This window comes from Aethalodelphis obliquidens, unplaced genomic scaffold, assembly GCF_003676395.1.
Source record: "Aethalodelphis obliquidens isolate GAN/ISIS:26980383/991018 unplaced genomic scaffold, ASM367639v1 scaffold71, whole genome shotgun sequence".
Taxonomy (NCBI): domain Eukaryota; kingdom Metazoa; phylum Chordata; class Mammalia; order Artiodactyla; family Delphinidae; genus Aethalodelphis; species Aethalodelphis obliquidens.
Window position 1 is genome coordinate 8,556,197 of NW_020838015.1, and position 14,286 is coordinate 8,570,482.

Genomic DNA, 14,286 nt, shown 5'->3' on the forward strand with positions numbered 1-14,286 from the left:
TTGCTGCGTGCGGTCTAGTTGGCGGCGAGCAGGGGCTTCTCTTGTTGCGGAGCACAGGCTCCAGGCACGCAGGCTTCAGTAGTTGTGGCGCACAGGCTCAATAGTTGTGGCTCTAGAGTGCAGGCTCAGTAGTTGTGGCGCACGGGCTTAGTTGCTCCGCGGCATGTGGGGTCTTCCTGGACCAGGGCTCGAACCCGTGTCCCCTGCGTTGGCAGGTGGATTCTTAACCACTGAGCCACCAGGGAAGTCCCTTTCTGGTTACTTGTTTTTTCTTCGCCTATTCTGTTTGGGTGACCTCATCCTTCCATACTTCCTTTCATTCTCCCCCAGGACATTAGGGACTGAAGTGCTTTATCTCTGGCATCCATTTAGTGGTGATGCTAGCTATCTAGGTCAAGTGGAGAGGTTTTCCCGCCACAGGTACTTTGTCCATTATTGCTGCTCTAGAGTACCCCCAAACTCTGCACGTCTGTCCACTGTTTCCACCATTTCCACCTCAGCATCTGAGGCTTGCACACAAACTTGATTTCTCTGCTTCTACTATCCTGGGGCCTTCATGGGTACTCTAGACCTTGTTCACTGTATCCCCCCACCCCCCACCATTACACCTCCTGACTCCAGACATTGCTGTCCCTTTCTTCACCACCACAGCTCCTGGATCCCCTTGCTACCTAATTTGCACAAGGTTTGAGAACATCTTCTTCATCAAGAACCCATGTTTTCTGGTTGCATTTCAGTTCCCCACACATGCCATTTCACTTCTCTATCATTTTTGTCTACCATTATAACACCAGGGCTCAGTGGGCAAGGGCTGGGTCACTGCACTGAGCCCCCTGCACCCAGCAGGCACAAAGGACAGGGTGGGACAAGGTTGCTTCCTCTTGTCTCTGCCTAGAACTATTTACCATCAGGCATTCAACAAACATTTGTTGACTGCTTACTGTGTGTCAGGCTCTATTGTAGGTGTTGGAGATAGCAATAGATAAAAAACATCCGTGTCCTGGGGTGGGTTGTGTGTGTGTGTGCATGCGCGTGTGCGCATACTTATGTTTTGCTAGGGCAAGACCTAGAATAGACAATAAACACGGTGAGTAAATTGTATGTTAGAAGTTGATCAGTGCAGTTCAGAAGATCTGTAGAGCCAGGTCTGGGGAATGATGGGGGGGTGCAGGTAGGCAGTTTTAAATAGGGGAGTCAGGGAAGGCTTCATGAAGAAGGTGACATTGAAACAAGGACTTGGAAAAAGATGAGGCAAGTGGATATCTGGGGAAAGCATTCCAGGCAAAGGGAACAGCAAGTGCAAAGTCCCTGAGGCTGGACTGTGCCTGCTTCATTCAGGAACAGCTAGGATACTAGTACGACTGGAGCCGAGTGAGGCGGCTAACAGATGAGGTCTGGGAAGTGATGGACGCGATCATCTATCCCGAGGTGGACTTTTGTCTTTGTGAAATATTTCCACTCCCGACATGCTCCGGTAAATCCTCGTTAATATGAACTGGTGTGACCAAGAGTACCATAAGGGGAAGCCCAGAAGAGATGGGGAAGTTGGCTTTGCACTGGGGTGCCGTGTAAAGATGTTCCAGATGGCCTGCCGGACGGAGTCTGCTGCCATTTAAACTGGGCTTGGTGATAGTGTAGGAGTTTTGCAGGCAGAGAGGGGTGAGGGATTAGGTTGGTTTGTCAGTGCTTGACACACAACAGGCGCCCAATAAATAAAATGAAAAACCGGAGAGCCCAGGAGGTGGGGCAGGGGGAACCACGGGCGGGGCTCCGGCGGGCCAGAAGAGGTAGTTGAGAGGTGGCAGTAAAACCCAATTTAGGGTACAAATCCTCGCGTGAGGCGGAAAAGAGCCCCCTTTCCAACCCAAAGTCCCAAGCATGCGTAGTAATGCACTCGCTCCTGTAAAGGTCCATCTTTCCCTTCAGCCTAGGCTCCACCCCGTGAGCTTCGCTGATGGAGATGGGAGGGGTTAAAGGCGGGACGAAATTCGATTGAAAGACCTTTTGACCAATCACCTTGCGAGGCATTCGACCCATGGTTGAGAACAAAAAGGAGGCCCCGCCCCCTCGACGGTGAAACCAATGAAAACCTGGCAGAGGCGCGGCCGGGGCAGCGAAATCACGCCTCTCCAGCCAGGCCACGCCCTTTATTCTTGCTCTGCCTCACCCCAGGGAGCAAATCCGATTGGATGGGCGACAATCTCAAAGGGCGGGGCCGCATACATTCACAGTGGGAATGAGCTCGCGTTTGGGGAGGAGCAGCTGGGCGGGGCTAGACTCTGTCCTATCTAAGGTGGTAGAGGCCAGTGATTCTCCAGGCCGCTTCTCCTAGAAAAGTCATCTTCTCGCGAACCTTTAAAGTCCCTGCCTCCGGAGGCACCTCAAGGGACTAGGACTGACTGCCTTATCTTTTTCCTCCTTCCCAAAGTCCCGTTTGCTATCATGGGGATGTACCAAGTGAGACGGAGTAGGGGGACCGAGTGGTGACCGGCACGCTGGTCACTGTCTGCTGCCCACTTCAGCGTTAGCAAACTTCTAGCAAGATCGGAACTGAGTACTAAACAACCTCTACACTTCCCCCTGGCGCCATTCCAGGGCAGCGCCACATTCCCCAGTGGGCGCGCAATGGCCGCGCCCCCTCCCGCTGCGGACGGGTCTTTTGGTACATCCAGTCCGAGGTGAGTCCCTTCCCTACCACTTCACCCTTTCCAGCGCGTGCGTGCGCATGCGCGGAGCGCGGCGCGCGCAGCGGTTGGGCCGTTGGGTGTTCGGCTCTGGGATCTGCCGCGTCTCCGCGAGCAGTCGGCTCTGAACCGCGAGCCGCCGTGAGCTCTCGGATTCTAGCCGGCGCCAGCGAGCCCAGGGGCATCGCCCGCAGCGGCCAAGCTCATGGCCGGCTGAGCGGGACGCCGCCTCCGCCTCAGCCACCGCCGCCGCCGCCGCCTCCTCCTCCTCAGCCGGCGGCGGCCCGGGCCCAGCAGCCATGGCCGAAGACTACTGGGACGGGCGCCTGCGGCGAACAGGAGGAGAAGGAGGTCGCGCGGCCTCAGCCCGGGCCGCCGCCCCAGGCGCCGCCGCGCCGGTCCCGCGGCGTTGAGGTTGCTCGCGCGCCCCCGCCGGTGAGCGCGTCCACGAGGCGTGGGGTGGGGGCTGCCCTTCCTCCTACAGAACCAACCCAGACCCCGGGCGTTGCCGGGCTGCACTGCTGGCATGTGCCCCCTCCCCCAGCGAGTTTCCCAGAATGCGCCGGGCCGGGGGTCATTTGGGGCCTCCCTGACCTTGGCCCCGCCCTGGGCCTGGTCTGGGAACTGGGGATGGGAAGTACTGTGGGTGCTAATGGGGAGCAGGGGAATCGAAGGACCAGAGGGTGTGTAAATGGGTGGCAGAGTGGTTAAAGACTCGAGGTTTGCTAACGGGGGCCTGAGCTGTGGAGGGGTCGGAGCATGTGGTAATAAGTCTTACCGCTTTGTAAGGTTTTGAGGCCCAGAGTGTGCTAACGGAGGGGCGGTGCAGGGCGATGGAGGGACCTGAGGATGTATAACAAGGGAGAGGACGTCGGAGGAGTGCTGAGATATGCAAATGGGGTTATAGCTGTAGAAAGGCCCCGTGTGTGTTACTGGGGGATAAGGTGGTAGAGGTACCAGAGGGTGTGCCAGTAGGATCGGGGTTCTTAGGCCCTGTGTGTGGTAAGGGGGGGGGTGGCCAGGATGGTGTTAATATTGTGTATTTGTCCATGACGGACTGCGAGGTGTGAGGGTGCAGAGTGTGCTCATGGAGGACAGGGTAGTGGAAGAACTCCAGTGTTGAGAGGGTACTAATGGGGGTCATAGCTCTCGAGGGTATGTGCATATGATAATAAAGGTCTGGGTAGTATGAGGCCCAGTATATGCTAATGGGGGCAGAGTAGTGGAAGCCCTGAGCCTGTGCTAATGGGTATCAGAGTTGTGGATATATGTGTGTATGGGTTGGGGGTGAGGGAAGTATCTAAGCACTGTAAGAGGTTCAGTGTATTAAGGATCAGGATGGTGTGAGATCAGTGTGTGTGGGTCCATGAGGTCAAGGGATGTGAGACTCTAGGACACCCTAAGAAGGAGCAGGGTAATAAATGAAGTTCTAGTGACTATTAATGTGGATTTAGAGTCATGGAGGCGCTTAAATGTGTGCCAATGGGGGGGAGAATCAGAGCAGTATGAGTTCTGGAATATGCTAATGAGCGTCTGAACATTCTGAAGACAGTGTGTTCTTGGGGGACTGAGGTGCGTTGAGGTTCCAGAGAGTGCTAAAGGAGGGTAGAGCTGTGGAGGGGATCTTGTGTACAATAAGGAAGATCAGCGCTGTGAAGTGATCCAGTTGTCAACCGACAGGGGTTATAGCTATGGAGGAGTTGAAACAAAGAGAAATAAAGGACAGGAACGTGACAGTCCAGGTGTGCTAAAGTGGATTAGTGCCATGGAGGGCTGAAGTGTGTTAATGGGGTTCTGGGCTGAATGAAGATCTGTGTGCACTAATGAGGGTCAGGCCATTATAGAACAGCGTGTTTGTGTGTCCCTGGGGACTAGGGCTGAGTACAGGTTCAGGGTGTGGTAATGGGGAGGCACTGTGAGGCCCGGTGTGTGCTAATAGGGGTCAGGGTGAAGTGAAGGTCCAGCCTGTGCTGATGGGGTATGGGGGGACAGGGTAGTGGGAGGACCAGAATATGTGTTAGTGATGATCATAGCTGTGGAGGGATCTGAGTGTGGGCTAAAACAGGTCAGGGATCTGCAAGATTCACTTTGTGTTCATGGGATTCAGGGTAGTGTGAAGGTCCAGTGAGTGCTAATGTGGGTTACCAACCTCTACTGCTGTAGAGGGTCCCAAGTGCATGTTAATAGGGGTCAGAATCATGTTGGGGGAACAGTGAGTGCTGTGGAGAAGAAAACAGGCAGCATGTGGTGCTAAGAGTTAACTTAGAGGGGCCAGTGGTGTGCTAACAGAGCTTAGTGCTCTGTTGAGGCTTTGTGTGCTGATGGGGGTTAGAGATAAATAGGGAAATTGCGTTGCCGATGGCAGTTACAATGCAGAGAAGCCTTCTTGAGGGTCCAGTGTGTACTGAAGGAAGCAGGACACTGAGAGTCCAGTGTGTGCTTATGAGATGTGCCTGAACAGAATGAGGATGGTATGTTCCTATAGGAGTTAGTAGAGTGTGATGACTGTGTCCTCAGTGGTTGGTGTGATGTGAGGTGGTGAGTATCCTTGGGTGTGGAAGTATTCTGAGGATGGAAGCATCCCCTCAGGGGGTCAAGACGGACATGTGCCCTTCTCAGAGTGGGGTTGTGTATCCAGTTTCTTGCTCCTTCAGTATTCTAAAACCTAAAAATCTCAGAAAACTGAAATGATATTTAAAAGTTTTACTGCAGATTAATGTTCAAGTGTCTCTGTTCACAGGGCCCTGTCCAGGGTCCCCCTGCTGGGGGCGTTGCATGATACACAGATTTTGTACCCTGTCTCCCTAAAATCCCCCCAAAACTGAACTCTGGAATATGTCCAGCCCTTGGGGTTACCGCTTAGAGGTCATGGATCCATGGCTCCTTCGGGTTCCTTCCTCATCCTCCGTCCAGCTCTACTTACAGTCCCCCCAGCTCCCCATTCCCTGCCACAACAGGCAAAGCGACTGGGTATCCATGCCATATGGACGTATGGAAAACAGTCTTTGGGGGCTGGCCATGCTTCACCTTCCTCAGCCTCAGGTCCAGTGTTCAGCCTCTTGGGTCAGGATTTTTTTTGTTATTGTTATCTTGGGTTCTTTGGATGGACTTCATCCTCTTTACTGGATCTTTCTGCTAGGCTGGGCCCTCTACCCCTTCTGGGGGTGATGAGCTCAGGCAGGCAGAAGTGGGGTATGGGGATCGCTAGGGTAAGCACCTGATTTCAAGGTAACAGATGACCCACTTCCCTCTCTTTCGAATCCAGCCCCAGCCTCATCGTCAACCTTCTATCTAGCTCCACTTCCCTTGGGCCCAGGGCCATCTTAGGCCCTGCTGTGAGTCCAGATGGTTCCTGGGCCAGGTCTTTCCCCCTCCTTGCTGGCCCAGAGCCCAGGAGGAAGCAGAAGAAGGCTGGCCTAAGCCTTTTGGTGGCCCCGTTCCCTCTAGCAGCCCCATCTTCTTGCTGATACCAGTGTCCCTGGGTCACCTTGTCTGGGGTTGTTCATGAGTAGCAGGGACTGACCCTGCTCACCCTGACAGATGTTGGTCCTAGGCCCTTAGCCCCCTGCTTCATTAATTTCTGCCACAAGCACTTTTTGAGCATCTACTCTGTGTCAGTCACTGTTCCAGGTCCTCAGGATATAGCCGTGACCTAAACAGACATAAATCTACCCTGGCGGAGCTGATCTTCTAGTTATGGTGGTGAGGAGACAGACAGTAAAGAATAAAGAAACCAGTAACTAGATGGTGTCATTTCTGAGGAGGTGATAAGTGCTGGGGGGGTAATTGGCAAGGTGAGGGGGCTCAGAATGATTGCGATTTTAAATAGGGTTATTCGTGGTTATCTGTGAAAAAGGTGATATTTGAGCAATGGCCTGAAGGGGATGAGGGAGTGAGCTATTTTGAAATCTAGGGGAAGGGTCTTCTAAGTACCAGGAACAGCCACTGCAAAGGCCCTGAGTTGGGACTTTTGGGTGCGGTTTCAGAACAGCAATTAGCAACGAGGGGGCGGTGAGGCCAGAGAGGTAATGGTGTGAATGGGGGCCTTGTGGGCCACATTAAGGACTGAGACGTTTATTTGGGGTGATAAGGGACATGTGGTATGTTCTCAAGTAGAGGAGAAATGTGACCTGGCTTGTAAAAATCTGGTAAAATCTGGGTTCAACCTGATGGAACCAGGACAGCTGGTAGACTTAGATCCCCCCGCAACCCCACCCAGTGGTTGGGTCTGGGCAGGACTCTCCCTCCCTCTCCCTGCACCCCTCACCTGGGTAGCCCACTGGGGTAATCCTTTAGCCACCTTGACCATGGCTGCTGGGGGAGGCAGGAGGGTCCTTGTGGTCGCGGGGAGCGTTCCGCCTTGGCAGTTGGGGGTGATGTGAGCTGGTGCCAGCAGAACATGCCATTCTGTGGGCGTGCCCGGGGCCGTGTCAGTGGTTCCGGCGTCCTGGGCGAGCCCCCCGCTACACCAATGGCTAGGTCCATCAGTGCTGCTGCACCCGAGAATGCCTGCTGTGGAGCCTCTGCTTCCACAGTGAGGGTGCCCCCATAGAGGCCAACACGCCACCAGTTGGGCCCTTTCCCTCAGCCAGCTACCCAAGCCTCAGTACCCAGGTGGGCTCCTTAGGAGCAGGGTGCCCTGGGGCTGGTCATCGTAGGTGGCAGGCACTGACAAGGGTCTCCATCCATGCCAGGTTTCTAGGAATCCTGAGTGGTCCCAGGACTCCACAGTGGTTGGGTGGGCACTGACACAGGTTCATGTCAGTGCACCTCACTGGGTTGTCATGGGTTTTAGGGGGCCTATGGGTGTCAGGCAAATGCTAATGTGGGACCCATTCGCATCCATACCCCCTGCGCAGGTCGCCATGGATCGGATGAAGAAGATCAAACGGCAGCTGTCAATGACACTCCGAGGGGGCCGAGGTGTAGATAAGACCAATGGTGCCCCTGAACAGATAGGCCTGGATGAGAGTGGCAGTGGCGGCGGCAGTGACCTTGGAGAGGGCCCCACACGTGCTGCCCCTGGTGAACCTCGCTCTGGACGGGGCCCACTCAGCTCTGCACCAGGTGGGTCCACTGACCATTCCCACTCCCAGACTGGTCCCAGGGGTGCTGCCTTCCAACTGAGTTCCTCTTAAACTTGCGTTATTTTCATTTTCCTTTCTCCATTTTTTCCCTCATCTCTGCCATCCTCTCTCAACACCCTCTCTCTATTGTCCATCTGTATCCCTTTCCTTGGCTTTGTGCCCAGGCCTCAGCGGGGAGGAAGGGTGCCCCGCCTGCCACAGCTGCCCCAAGCCTCCCTCTGCCCTTCTCCTGCGCTCTGTGACAGCCCCCTCAGGCCTCCTGGCACCTGCCTGCCCTGGGCCTGCCTTCCCAGGGCATTTGGCTACTTCTGCTGCCTGCCCACTGGCTCTGGGCCAGCCGCAGTTTCAGCTCGCCGCTGACGCGGGGTGCTCCACTAGGTGACTATTGCCTTCCCAGTTCAACCTGTCTTGACCTGTGTGAACCTCCCTGGGCCTTCCCACCCTCTCCATGAGGGACTCTAGGCTGCTCTGGGGGCCATGTGCACACGTGTGTGATGAGGGAATGTGTTACGGGAGGGTGGGGGGATTTGTCCTGGGGCTTCCGAGCCCACCCGGCCTGCCCTCCCCCTGTCCCCACTACCAGAGATTGTACACGAGGACTTGAAGATGGGGTCTGACGGGGAAAGTGACCAGGCTTCAGCCACGTCCTCGGATGAGGTGCAGTCACCAGTGAGGGTGCGCATGCGCAACCATCCCCCACGCAAGATCTCCACTGAGGTGCTGAACCCCCTGTCCGGGCAGTGGCGGGGCTGGAAAAGAGGGTCGGACCTGGGGAGTTGGAGCTCATGGTCCTGTTTCTCCCCTATCTTGCCTGCCAGGACATCAACAAGCGCCTATCACTACCAGCCGACATCCGGCTGCCCGAGGGCTACCTTGAGAAGTTGACCCTCAATAGCCCCATCTTCGACAAGCCCCTCAGCCGCCGCCTCCGCCGTGTCAGCCTGGTGAGCGTCTTCTCTTCCTGTCTCCTCCTCTTCCTCCTCCCAGTCCCTTCCCCTGAGCTTACTTCAGCCTGCCTCCTTTGCCCCACAGTCTGAGATTGGCTTTGGGAAACTGGAGACCTACATCAAGCTGGACAAGCTGGGAGAGGTGAGAGACAGCCAGGAGGCCCATGGTAGGGCTGGGGGTCCGTGGGAACTCCTTGCAGCTTCATAGCTCGTCTCCTGTCACTCTTCCTCACATTCCAGGGTACCTATGCCACCGTGTACAAAGGCAAAAGCAAGCTCACAGACAACCTCGTGGCACTCAAGGAGATCAGACTGGAACACGAAGAGGGGGCACCCTGCACCGCCATCCGGGAAGGTACAGGCCCCATCTGATCTGCCCCAGGCTTCCCGGGCTCTCCCCATGGTGTGCGCGTGCACGCACACACACACACACTTGCACACACACACCCATAGTGAGGACAGGGACTAGGGGTTCTGGGACTTCCCTCCTGACGTTCTGGGCTTCATGAGAAAGTGCCCATCAGCCACATATCCAGATAATAAATCAGGGTAACCAGGAATCTTCCTGTGTGGAGAAGAGGTAGGTGAATTGTAAAGCAGGGTGCTTGCTTTGGTTCTGAGAATATCCCTGAAAGTGCTCACCAGTTTACTTGACACAATAGTTTCTAGTCAGAATTTCACATGGAATGAATCTGAATTGCATAGTAATTGAGTGTGCAAACTCATTTTCACACGATGCTGCAGATCTGTGTACTGAGGATTGGAGCAAGGGCGCTTTCCAGAAACCAAAAACTGGTTGTGAAAATCTAGTGTCACATAAGCCTGGGGCTGCAATCCCAGGTTCTTGCTCTATACTCTTCTCTGAGCCTTAGTTTCCACATCTGGAACTTGGGGACACACCTTCTTCCTGGTATCAGGTGGGTTAGAGCCGGTGGCTGTGAGCCACCACCCCAAGCCATCTGGGCTCGACCCGGTTTAGTTCTCCTCCTTGCCTCTGTTCTGAGGGTGGGCCCTGACTCTTCCCCTGTCCCACCCCCCTGCTTCCTGCAGTGTCCCTGCTCAAGGACCTCAAACATGCCAACATCGTCACGCTACACGACATTATTCACACGGAGAAGTCCCTCACCCTTGTCTTTGAGTACCTGGTAAGGTTGGGTGGCAGTGGGTCCTGGGGGGAGGTGGGGAGATGGCCAGGAGCCACAGGATGTGACCCTCTTTCCTCTACCTGCTCTTCTTTCCTCAGGACAAGGACCTGAAGCAGTACCTGGATGACTGTGGGAACGTCATCAACATGCACAATGTGAAAGTGGGTGTGGGGCAGGAAGCAGGGGCACAAGGGGGCCCCTCACTCACCCACTCCACCCCACAAATCTCCCAGAAACAGACTTTTCCTGTTTGGCTTTTTTGCCAAAAAAAAAGCTGGGAGCCCTTGGAGGGCATTGGGACCCTATCCTCTTTTGTGAGACAAGGCTCTGGGCTCAGTGCCTGTCTTTGGGAGGGGGAGCAGTGCCTGCTGGGGGTCAGGCTGCTGGATACTCTTTGACCTCTGCCTGCCGTTCCTGGGTCCCCAGCTGTTCCTGTTCCAGCTGCTCCGTGGCCTGGCCTACTGCCACCGGCAGAAGGTGCTACACCGAGACCTCAAGCCCCAGAACCTGCTCATCAATGAGAGAGGAGAGCTCAAGCTGGCCGACTTTGGTACCCCTGGCCTCTGCCTTCTTCCCAGTGATCCCCCAGCCTTACTCTCCCAGCCTCCCCCTTCCCCACAACCACCTGGTCTCAGTCCCTCCCATTCAGCCCCTCCAGGCTTTGCTTAGGATGCCCTCAGTCCTAACTGCATTCTCCCCAATACTGCCCACAACCTCCTCAATTCCAGCTGCCCCCTCTCTCCACCTACCAGGCCTGGCCCGGGCCAAGTCAATTCCAACGAAGACCTACTCCAATGAGGTGGTAACACTGTGGTACCGGCCCCCCGACATCCTGCTCGGGTCCACGGACTACTCCACTCAGATTGACATGTGGTGAGGACAGGTCGAAGTGTGGCAGGGGCCATGCGGTGAAGGGGGGTGGCTTGGTCACAACAGCCAACCGGCCAACTGCCTACATATTCACTGTGCCCTCCCTGCCCAGGGGTGTGGGCTGCATCTTCTATGAGATGGCCACAGGCCGGCCCCTCTTCCCGGGCTCCACGGTGGAGGAACAGCTGCACTTCATCTTCCGCATCTTGGGTGAGGAGGCATGAGCCCTAGGAGCTGTGGGGACATGCAGGGAGGCCCTGTGAGATGTTTAGGATAACTCCACTTCCCCGCCAGGAACCCCAACTGAGGAGACATGGCCGGGCATCCTGTCCAATGAAGAGTTCAAGACATACAACTACCCCAAGTACCGAGCCGAGGCCCTTTTGAGCCATGCACCCCGGTGAGGCTGGTGGGTAGGTGGGTGTTAGGGACCAGAGTACCCAAACTGAGTTTAAAACAGGTCCCCTTGTCCTTGTGGTAGACTTGACAGCGACGGGGCTGACCTCCTCACCAAGCTGCTGCAGGTGAGACGATCTTCCTGGGCCAGCCTTGGGGCCTAGCGGATTCCAGGTGTGGGGAAACAGGGAGCTACAGGGGCAGGATCTGGGGCGGGGAGGAAGAGAAGCCTACTTGTTGAAAGTGTCAATACTCCCCCATCCCAACACACACACTCAGTTTGAAGGTCGCAATCGGATCTCCGCAGAAGATGCCATGAAACATCCATTCTTCCTCAGTCTGGGGGAACGGATCCACAAACTTCCTGACAGTGAGTGGAGCTGGGGAATGGACCGGCTGGTGGGGGGCTTTGGGGAACAGGACTGCTGCAGATAGCTGGGCAGGTTGTGTTGGGCTCTGGCTCTGCCACCTTGGATGGGGTGGGGGGGGGGGGGGGGGTATGCCCTTGTTCACGTGTGTGATGTGTTGTTCATTACAGAAGAGTTTTTTAGTTTTCAGTTCCTGGAAATTTTCAAACGTACATAAAAACCGATGGAACATCACTTTACCTTTTAAAAAAAAGTAAATGTTGTGAAATAGATACTGAGAAATGATAGATCATAAGCATATAGCACAATGAATTTTTACAAACTAAACACCCGTGTAACCGGCATACAGGTCGAGAAATAGGATGTGAGAAGCTCCCCTGAAGTGCCCTCTTTTCTCCTTCAGTTATTCCTGGCATCCCCTCTAAAAGTTGCCACTAGTTTGACTTCTAAAGCATAGATATGCTTTCCCTGTCCCTGTCCCCTACAGAAATGGAGGCACATGGCGTGTTCTGTTATGTCTGACTTTTTAAAACTTTTTAATATGGACGTTTTAAAGTTAGATATATTTATATATTAGACCAAATAATATGATGAGTCCCCAGGTACTCCAACAAGTGATCAACTCATGGCCAATCAGGTTTTATCTATAATCACTCTGATTATTTTGAATCAAGTTCCAGATACATCATTCATCTATAAACAATTTCAGCATGTATCTCTAAAATATTTTCTTAAGCGTAACAGTAATACCATTATCACGCTAACATTTGATTGGATTAATCTCAATCAAATCCCAAACACCGGGCTTCCCTGGTGGCGCAGTGGTTGAGAGTCCGCCTGCCGACGCAGGGGACACGGGGGTTCGTGCCCCGGTCCGGGAAGATCCCACATGCCGCGGAGCAGCTGGGCCCATGAGCCATGGCCGCTGAGCCTGCGCGTCCAGAGCCTGTGCTCCGCAACGGGAGAGGCCACAACAGTGAGAGGCCCACGTACCGCAAAAAAAAAACAAAAAGAAAAATCCCAAACACCATCCATTATCTAGACTTTATAGGTGGTAATCGCAGTATCACTGTCGCACTTGACAAAGTTAATGATTTCTTGGTGTCATGTAATAGTCTATATTCCATTTTCCCTGGTTGTAGCTGGTTTGTGTGTGGGATTATTTGATGGATGAAAGTCAAGGCTCTCAAAGAAAAGGCAGCTTTTTCTAATTTCCCTGACGGGGCCACATGGGAGGTGGTCCTAGGTGGCCTCATGGGTCATGCCCCACTCCTGTCTCTCCTCCACCCACAGCTACTTCCATATTTGCACTAAAGGAGATCCAGCTACAAAAGGAGGCCAGCATTCGGTCTTCGTCAATGCCTGACTCAGGTAAGTGTACTTGTGGCCCTCACCCTCTTCCCTGCCCCGTCCACCTACCTGCTTGCTCACCAACAGCCATCTGCTCTGCTTTCCCCTGCAGGCAGGCCAGCTTTCCGAGTGGTGGACACCGAGTTCTAAGCCACAGACCGAGGCCCCAGCAGGCAGCAGCTGGAGGGATGCCATACCCCTCACAGGGCAGCCCCCAACTGCATCATCCTCCCTGCTTGCTGCCTGCCTACCTGCCTGACTCATGCTCGCCTGCCCACGTGTCCCCTGCTGCCTGTCTGAACACCCGACCATTGGCCTGTTGGCCCACCCATTGGCCTGTCTGCTGGGTGCTAACAAAGTTCTCATCGTTCCTTCGCCTGATCTGTCTGTCTGTCTGTGTGTCTCTCTCTCTTTCTGTCTCGGTAGTTGCCGGCGGACAGCATGGCCGTGCCAGCCTCCCACACTGAGGCCAGGCCTATACCCCTCCCCATCATGCCCCACCCCCCGCAGGACCACTACCCACGGCAAGCCAGGGGTCTGGAGCTAGCCCAGGCTGGGGATCTCGACTCAGACAAGACACGGTGATGCCTTGGGTCTGAGGCTCCCCTGTCTGCTTTCCTGCCTGCCCCACCTGCCTCATGTTGTGTGGGCCTTTTTCTTTTTGTTTGTTTCATTCATTGTTGTTTTTTAATTATTTTAAATGAGGTTTTCATTTTTTAAATGCAATATCTCTGTATACAGGCTGGCTGGGCCCCACCCACTGTGTGGCCCTCCCACAGTATTTTGTGCAATGAAGCCCCGCTCCCAGCCTTTCCATGGCAGGGACACAACCCCTATTCAAAACCCTGACCATCACCAGACCCTGGGGTCAGCTAAGGGAAAGCATGCCTCGACCACTCGCCTTCCGACCCCCACCTGCCATCCCCAGCTGCAGGGGGACTTGGGGACTACAGGAGATTCTCTGGGAGATGGATGAGGTGGGGGGCCCCCACTCTTTCCCTCCTGCAGTCCCATAGCAGGGGCCTCCTTCTCAGGGTCTCCCTAGCCCAGCCCTCCTGCCCCCATCCCACTCGGTGCTGTTGAGTAGGGCCCCTGCCAGGAACTGACCAACTCAGCGAGGAGCCATAGTGTGTATATGTACACAGGCAGGGACAGAGGGGCACATGGTGGGGGGGGGGTGTGCCCAGGCATTACCCCCTAACCCCTGGGGAAGATGAGGCAGGGCAGGGACAGTCTCTGGGGTCAGTCTCCAGATGGGTGGTTACCTCCCCTTCACTCTAAACCCTGGGGCCCTCAAATGGGGTGGGAGGGCAGGGGCCTTCCTAGGGCGGTTTGGGAGGGGTGGGTTCCTGAATGCACCATAATCGCTGTATGAAATATTAAAAAGTCTAAAGTGAAAAACCTGATTGCAAATCCCTGTGGGGGTGGGCTCAACCCAG

General features: G+C 54.9%; 1 protein-coding gene across 5 annotated transcripts; it reads left to right on the forward strand.

Annotated features, from left to right (window-relative positions):
- The first annotated feature begins 213 nt into the window (after positions 1–213).
- Positions 214–14,248, forward strand: CDK16 (cyclin dependent kinase 16). 5 transcript variants are annotated; one of them, XM_027091391.1, is made up of 16 exons: positions 214–2,678; positions 7,544–7,751; positions 8,355–8,488; positions 8,590–8,715; positions 8,804–8,860; positions 8,959–9,073; positions 9,769–9,863; positions 9,962–10,024; positions 10,290–10,413; positions 10,616–10,736; positions 10,846–10,943; positions 11,028–11,133; positions 11,215–11,257; positions 11,409–11,499; positions 12,791–12,868; positions 13,274–14,134. In XM_027091391.1, the coding sequence occupies exons 2-16, from the start codon at positions 7,550–7,552 to the stop codon at positions 13,312–13,314; spliced, it is 1,494 nt and encodes a 497-aa protein (XP_026947192.1). In that variant the 5' UTR covers positions 214–2,678; positions 7,544–7,549; the 3' UTR covers positions 13,315–14,134. The 5 variants fall into 5 exon arrangements, with proteins under 5 accessions (XP_026947192.1, XP_026947195.1, XP_026947194.1 ...); XM_027091394.1 differs by having other exon boundaries at positions 219–2,678; positions 12,960–14,248; XM_027091393.1 differs by lacking the exon at positions 214–2,678 and adding an exon at positions 2,700–3,119 and having other exon boundaries at positions 12,960–14,248.
- Positions 14,249–14,286: the final 38 nt, after the last annotated feature.